The 8,027-nt window shown below is 47.1% G+C and overlaps 1 protein-coding gene across 2 annotated transcripts in view; it reads left to right on the top strand.

Moving 5' to 3' along the window:
* Positions 1-299: 299 nt before the first annotated feature.
* The window catches only part of LOC134469438 (phosphatidate phosphatase LPIN1-like), a 74,870-nt gene continuing 67,142 nt past the window's right edge, over positions 300-8,027 (top strand). For both annotated transcript variants that reach the window (XM_063223701.1, XM_063223700.1), the window contains exons 1-2: positions 300-381; positions 604-741. In XM_063223701.1, the coding sequence (XP_063079771.1) occupies positions 346-381; positions 604-741 (174 nt within the window). In that variant the 5' untranslated portion in view covers positions 300-345. The remainder of the gene's footprint in view (positions 382-603; positions 742-8,027) is intronic.

Here is an 8,027-nt window from a genome sequence, read left to right as displayed (position 1 = left end):
CCACGAAACGTGAGCACACACACACACACACAGGCGCACGCGCGCGCGCACACACACACACACACACACACACACACACACACACACACACACACACACACGGATGCACACTCACACACATATCACTGTCACACGTACCCCTCAACTCCACCCACCCTTCAATGGACATATCCATCCATCCAGAGACTAGGCCTACCCATGTGTCTACGTACCTACCTACGAACCGCCCCTTCCCTTACCACTGTGCCCCTAAAGCCTGCCCAGCCTGACAAACACCTGCTGTAGCAGAGGCAGAGGCAGAGGCAGTAGCACAAATCTGTCTCGAAGACAGGGCAGAGAACTTCCATGACGTCTGGAGATGGACCCAAAGGGATTTACCACGTAATTGACCTACAGTCCACACACGCACACACACACACACAAACACGAACGGACACACACTTTCTTTGTCATCCATCCATCGTGTTCATGCGTAACTGACCTGCACGGCGGACACACACTGGCACGGACGGGCACACACTTTATTTTCTTGGTGTACCCAGTGTGTTTGTTTTGACCCCCGGCCCAGTTCTACTCTACACTTCTGGATGTACTGTACTGTAGGCAGAGCAAGTGGAACCGGTATCAGTTCTGGTGGTTCTGATGGATTCTGTGGAGCAGCACACAGAGGAGGAAGTCCAAGTGGAGGAGGAGCATCATTTTGGGGAAGATGAGGACATAGACTACTCCACCTGGTCCTGGGTAAAGAAAGTGCTCGTGTTGTTGTTGTTGTCGCTGGCAGCATGTCAAAGCGGGACCGTACCTATGTTCCCCGGGTCCTATGTTCCCTGGGTCCTATGTTCCCCGGGTCCTATGTTCCCCTGTCTTTGTATGGGAACGGGGAACATAGGACCCTTTTTCTAAAAAGGGGTTCTATGTTCCCCGCATTGTAGTTTCCGAGTCTTCAAATTGTGCCCTTCCCAAAACCATCCCTGAACCTAAGCTGTCAGAAATGCAATGTTTCTGAGTTGTAAATTTGTGCCCCGACCAAAACTATCCCTAAACCTAACCTGTCAGAGGTGCAACAACAACCTGCACTTTGCCATGCGACAGCAGTCTACTTGGAAGCAGCGGGGAACATAGAACCCTTTGCCAGACAGTGTTGCCCGATTGGGCTGTTTCCCGCCCAATTGGGCTGCTTAGGATGGCTGTGTGCGGGTAAAAATGGCATTTAGCAGAAAAACCCGCCCAATTTTTGCAAAACAAATCAATAGAATTGGGCGGGATTTTGTGCTTCTAGGCAGGTTTTTAGCATTTTTGGGGCTGGAAATCATCAGCCCCATCTGGCAACACTGACCCCGGGAAGATAGGGACGACCCCGTCAAGGCTGCATGTCTCCTCTCCGTGCCCAGCTCCTGGAGTTCTGACCGGGGGCCACTGCTTCTTGCAGGTCCCCTTGTTGTGGGCAGTCGGAAAGCATGAATAAATGCCACAGCATGCAAGATCTTGACATGCTTTTCTACCTCTTTTCTTTTTCAAAAATAATTTTTGGGGGATTTTTTCCAATTATTTTTCATTTACAGTGGAGGAGAGACAGGAAGTGAGGCTGGAGACTAGAAATGGGGAAGGATTGGGAAATGACACAGCCCGGGAATCGAACCCAGGACGCCCACATAGCAGTAGGCTATACAGGACCCTGCTGTTTTATGTAGCCTACCAATGTCTTTCAGTCATGAAGGGAAACGGCCCCAGTAGAGAATGCACAGTGCATGGTAAAGAAAAGGAAGAATGGCACATTTTGAATATGTCCAAAGATTCCTGTCTAGTTTATAGTGGTGTCAACAATGATCGTTTCGGCGATGCAATCCAATGCGGAGTATGGATGATCCAGAAACGATCCGGCAAGTTCCAGAATCGATCCGGCAATTTCTTTAAGTTTCAATTACTTCCATGGATATTTCGGGAGCAAATGAATGATAAATTAAATAAAAGCACTTCAAAACATTGCAAGACTGATACAGACTGATACAGAAAACAGCTATTAAATTGTTGCTCAGTATCTGACTACTTGTATTGCCTCATCATGACTGATTAAACATTTGCTTTGCTTTCAGTAGAAATGTAATGCATTGCAATGCATTGAATTGAATCGGATGGAATGGGATCGGATCGCATAGAATCGGATCGCATAGAATCGAATCGCATCGAAACGCTACCTCCCGAATCGTGATCGAATCGGATCGTGAGGGCAGTGCCGATCCACACCACTACTAGTTTACAACTTCATTGGTTGGCACTGCAGTGGTGTAGTGCTGCTGCTGCTGCCTGTTCCAGTTGTCCTGGGCAAAAAAAAATCCCTGGACACTGAATGAAGGGAAACCAAAATGGTTGGTGTCTGTGCCGTGTATTGCTTGGTGCGACTGCTCCACCAAAAGTAGTGATTCTAAAAATGATCAAAATTTGAGGCACACTGGCGCTACAGATATTTCTGACCTACCTGTAGTCCATTTGTAATGTTCTCCAGTACTGCAGGCATTGAAAATGGACTTGGTCCAAAACTTCTGTAGCTCCAGTTTTATCCCCTGACTTCTTTTGTTACTTTTTAGCTACAATATATAGTTTTTGACATGAGCCTTGTGTGCGCCTCGTTTTTTTGTTGTCATCTTTAGCATCACTAGACAGTGAATGAACCGTTGCTTACAAGCAAAAGGGTTTGATATTATTGTTGAAATGACGGAGGTGGCATGTTAGCAACTATGGCTCTGGGAAGTGAACTCCTGCTTACTTGGCAGCTTCTTATAAGGTCAGAGATGGTGTGAAGTAGTGAAAAAGTATTGAGCAGTGCACGATCAACATAAACAGATTCTATCATAGCCCAGACCTGTATCAGATGTCTACTGGGAAACTGTCCGTGTTTCTGTGAAGGAAGAACTCACATGTTTATTTTACATTAGAAATGTAAATAACAATGCAAAAAATCTGTACAGATGCAGGTGTATATGTCAGGGGTGATAAATATTGAATTAGTGTGGGAAAGCAGAGCACTACAATAAAGTTTAACTGCTGCAAAAATAGAACAATTACGGTCAAATGAAACTGCTGACATTTATTTTGAGATGTGTGATTTAGATAAAAATGTGCGATAATTGCGATTGAGTCCACTATCAGGAAACCCATATCATGTCATCTTGCTGATTATTTTCACACGATTCATGACTCAAGATGGAGGTGAGTCGATATTCATGGCGTGATGATCAGATCCATTACGAACTCCTCGCCCCACCATCACCTGATCACATGTGCTGTGTTCTGTATCAGTCAGTCAGACAGACGCTTCCCTCCAAAAACTCCAACACTCCCACTGGCCATGTGAGTCATGCAGTATACGGTACATGAAGGGCTGTGGTGAGAGTGTGAGTGAGTGTGTGTGTGTGTGTGTGTGTGTGTGTGTGTCTTTGTGTGTGTGTAAGTGAGTGAGAGAGAGAGAGACAGAGCGAGAGAGAAAGAGAGAGAGAGAGATGAGATGAGCTGAGCTGAAGTATGAAAGGGCAAGAGGAGAGGAGAGGCGCTGGGGGCAGCAGTGTGAGGCATCTTACACACCAGGGCGGTAAAGCGTCGCGGAACGGCCGCGTTTTTTACCGGCGTCGGTGAAAATACATTGAAACCTATCTGTCCTTACACACCAACCGGCGGTAGTCGGGCGTCAGCGGCGCGGGAGCCGGCTCCGCGCCGCGCTGCATTTGGAAAATAGAACTCGAGCGTATTTTTCACGCCGGCGACCGGCAGTGTCTCATTCAAATGAATGGCAAAGTAGCATGCTAGCTTTAGCTGTGGGAAGGGTTTTGAACAGGACTGGCCGCGCACGCCGACGCTGTCAGTGTGCAAGGCAGAGAAAAGCACGCCGGCCAAAACTAAGCAGAAAGACCGCGTCCGTCCTGCGACCGTTCCGTTCCGCCTTGGTATGTTTTGGCCCTTACACACCAGGGCGGTAAAGCGTCGCGGAACGGCCGCGTTTTTTACCGGCGTCAGTGAAAATACATTGAAACATATCTGTCCTTACACACCAACCGGCGGTAGTCGAGCGTCAGTGGCGCGGGAGCCGGCTCCGCGCCGCGCTGCATTTGGAAAATAGAACTCGAGCGTATTTTTCACGCCGGCGACCGGCGGTGTCTCATTCAAATGAATGGCAAAGTAGCATGCTAGCTTTGGCTGTGGGGAGGGTTTTGAATAGGACTGGCCGCGCACGCCGACGCTGTCAGTGTGAAAGGCAGAGAAAAACACGCCGGTCAAAACTAAGCAGAAAGACCGCGTCCGTCCCGGGACCGTTCCGTTCCGCCTTGGTATGTTTTGGCCCGCGGGACGAACGCGGCCTTTCTGCTTAGTTTCGGCCGGTGTGTTTTTCTCTGCCTTTCACACTTACAGCGTCGCCGTGCGCGGCCAGTCCTGTTAAAAAAAAACCCCACAGCCAAAGCTAGCGTGCTACTTTGCCATTCATTTGACTGAGACACCGGCCGCCGGCGTGAAAAACACGCTCGAGTTCTATTTTCCAAATGCAGCGCGGCGCGGAGCCGGCTCCCGCGCCGCTGACACCCGACTACCGCCGGTTGGTGTGTAAGGACAGATATGTTTCAATGTATTTTCACAGACGCCGGTAAAAAACGCGGCCGTTCCGCGATGCTTTTCCGCCTTGGTGTGTAGACTCCTGACAGCTGGCATGGTGGTCACCTCCCAGTAATCCCCAGTAAAGTGATCCAGTACAGCATGGGAACAAGAGAACGAGAGCATGACTGCAAGAGATGATGGGGGGAGAGAGAGAGAGAGAGAGAGAGAGAGAGAGAGATCAGACAGGAAGAGAAAAAGAGAGAAAGAGACAGAGAGTCAAGTCAAGTCAATTCAGTCACATGCACAGAATCATCTTTGTCATACAAAGAATTTAAATTACATTTTTTATGTAATTAGCGACAGAGAATGTTGTATAACTTGATCAGGATGAGGGGACACCAAAGTGAATGTGTCAGACAAGTGATAGTGTCACTCACTACAGTCACTAGTATTTGTCGCTACCATGTGGTCATGACATTAAAAGAAGAGTGGGCTGAGGGCCGGTGCGTGATCCCGTTGGTGGACCACGGGTGGCGAGAGCTGGGGTGCATGCATGCATGACACGGGATGGGCTACACCTCCTGCCAGGGGCGTAAAGTATACCCCCGCAGCCCCCACAAGGCAGGGGGGCCCATACGAGGAGGGAGGGAGGGGGGAGTCCACCTGGGCCCTTGACTTGAAGAAATGTTCCCCCTCCACATGACATTAGGCCCTCATTTTTCGTTCGGGGAGGCCCATTCTTGCTAGCTTGCAGGGGGGCCTGAAGTACTTGCATTACTCCAGTGCCTCCTGCTGGTAAGGATAGTCCCCCCCTGTGCCAAGCCCATGAATAGTAGTGGTGTGGATTGGCACTGCCCTCACGATCCGATTCGATCACGATTCGGGAGGTAGCGATTTGATTCGATTCTATGCGATCCGATCCGATCCGATCCGATTAAATTCTACAATGCATTACATTTTTACTGAAAGCAAAGCATATCTTTAATCAGTCATGATGAGGCAATACAAGTAGTCAGATACTGAGCAACAATTTATTGGCTGTTTTCTGTATCAGTCTGTATCAGTCTTGCAATGTTTTGAAGTGCTTTTATTTAATATAACATTAATTTGCTCCCGAAATATCCATTGGATTGCATCGCCGAATCGATCATTGTTGACACCACTAATAATGAATAGCCCTACTGTAATCAAGCCCTGTGGCTGTCACTGTCACCGGTGACTTGTGACCAAAACACAGATCAGTGACACCTCAGACGAGCCGAGCGCTGACACGATGACTATCGGTGTCACACTGACTGAGGTCAGCAGGAGGTAAACTTAGTACAGTGGTTCTTAAACTTTTTTGAACAAACGCCCCCTTGGCCTCATCTCAAGCCTGCCAACACCCCCTTGACCTCATCGTAAGCCTGCCAACGCCCCCCTTAGTATTAAAAAAAATAAATGGACTAATGCCCCCCCCCAATGCCCCCCTAAGCACTGCCCCCTTTCAACAATATCCTTCTCATCGCTCCCCTAGACTAGAGCTCCCCAACTGTACCACCCCTGTTGGGAAACATTATGCTAGTTTTTCAGACCGAGCACAACTTTGTTCCCCCTAAAAATGATCAGGGACCACCTGTCAACTGAATTGGCAGTTGGTGGGTGCTAATTTGACACTGTTAATTTTGATGCAGATCACATTATAAGCCTGCCTTATTGTGTTGAAAACATGAAAATGTTACAAATATAGCCTACTGCTAGCTTATCTTGGAAAAGTAGAAATCCCCTTGTGGACCACCTGAGCTCTGTCGCGGACCACTAGTGGTCCCCGGACCACACTTTGAGAATCATTATTCTAGTAGAAGCGGGAAACTGTCCCATGGTGCTTTGAGCTGTTTGGTCATTATCTACTGCGTTAAAGGTGGTTGGGCTGGTTAACCATCACCTGATGGCTAATAGGAACTTAATGCACTCAAGATATGCAGCATACCACTGAATCCTGTCTGCCTTGTCTACTTGTTGATGTGTCGACTGTTTTCAGTGGCCTGTGTCTGGCGCGAAACACACATGTTTATTAGTGTGTGTGTATGTCTGTGTTTTTTTGTTTGGTTTTTTTTTGGTGGGGGGGGGGCTATCTCTCTGATTGCTCTTGATGCTCTATGTGAAGCCAGAACATGTATCAAAAAGTCAACTTTTGTACATTTTTGTTTGTTTCTGTAACCCTCTGGAAATATGAACAACACACTCATCTTCTGATCAGAATTGTCAAGTACTAAATTCATGATGGACGTACAGCAACATATTGCATTGTTACACCACTTATTTCACTGTACTGAGTACCTAATGATCTGTTTCGAAAAAAACATTATTTTACTTATTGTAATTTATACACATCTTATACACCCAAATCGTACAACAACACAAATCAGTGAACCTCCTGCCTGAACTCTCTGGACAGACAGACCCATACACCTGACCAAAATCTTTGACAGAACGGGACAGGAATTCCAAACAGGCAGGCCTACTTCAAGCAGGCCTGGATTAAGGCACAGGCTAGATATGGCTTTAGCCTAGGGGTCCCCACCTGCCAAGGGGGGCCCTGATTGGCCAAAAAGCGAAAAAGGACAGAATTATGACGGCATGCAACGCTGGAAACCAAATCTGTAGTATTGAGTACAGTTGGTAGACATGTTATCATAATAATTCCTTCCTACCTCGTAATTATGACACTATCTATGTAGATACGTCTTGAAATTTGCCATCCGGTGGCCCCACATTAACCTGTAGCCTTGGGGCCCCAGGCCATCTTAATCGGGCCCTGACTTCAAGCCCCTCCATGTAAACGCTTCAAAAATGTGCGTCTCTGCGCGTCAGTGCAGCCACTCGTATTTGGGTTACCAATTTAACGCGATGAAATAGAGCATTGTTTAAATTTCACACATCAAAAGCCTCCTTTCGTCATACACAGATCCTCTTAGAACCTCCTGATTCTCAGACTAGAGTGGGAGAGCCAATCAAAACGTGACATGCGGCAGGTCTCTGCCACAGGGTTGGTTTACTCACTCAGAACACTCAGCACTTCTGTAGACGCGTGACTCAGAGAGAGTCATGTCCAGCACGCACTTGTAATCTTTGTAAAATTTAGTATGTTAGGTGACCTTTAAAGGAGCACTGTGTGACATTTTTGGTAGATTATATCTAAAAATGCATTATTCACAAATGTTACATTTTCCATGAATAATTCCCACCACCATTAAATTCTAAGTAGCCTATCATTGTGACTTGGAAAATTGCATTTTCATAGGGCAACATGAAAAAGGGGATCTTCTCCATGGTCCATCATTTTGAATCATTTTGTCCTGAATGTCCGGACATGTCTAGCAGCAAACCTTACTGTACTTTGGCCATTCTAGTAAATATCAGTTTATTATTTAGTAAATGTTCATGAAAAGGTCAAATCTGGCAAT

The sequence above is a fragment of the Engraulis encrasicolus genome, chromosome 18 (assembly GCF_034702125.1).
Source record: "Engraulis encrasicolus isolate BLACKSEA-1 chromosome 18, IST_EnEncr_1.0, whole genome shotgun sequence".
Taxonomy (NCBI): domain Eukaryota; kingdom Metazoa; phylum Chordata; class Actinopteri; order Clupeiformes; family Engraulidae; genus Engraulis; species Engraulis encrasicolus.
The sequence above is the reverse complement of the archived record's forward strand: the minus strand, read 5'-3'. Positions and strand labels throughout refer to the sequence as shown.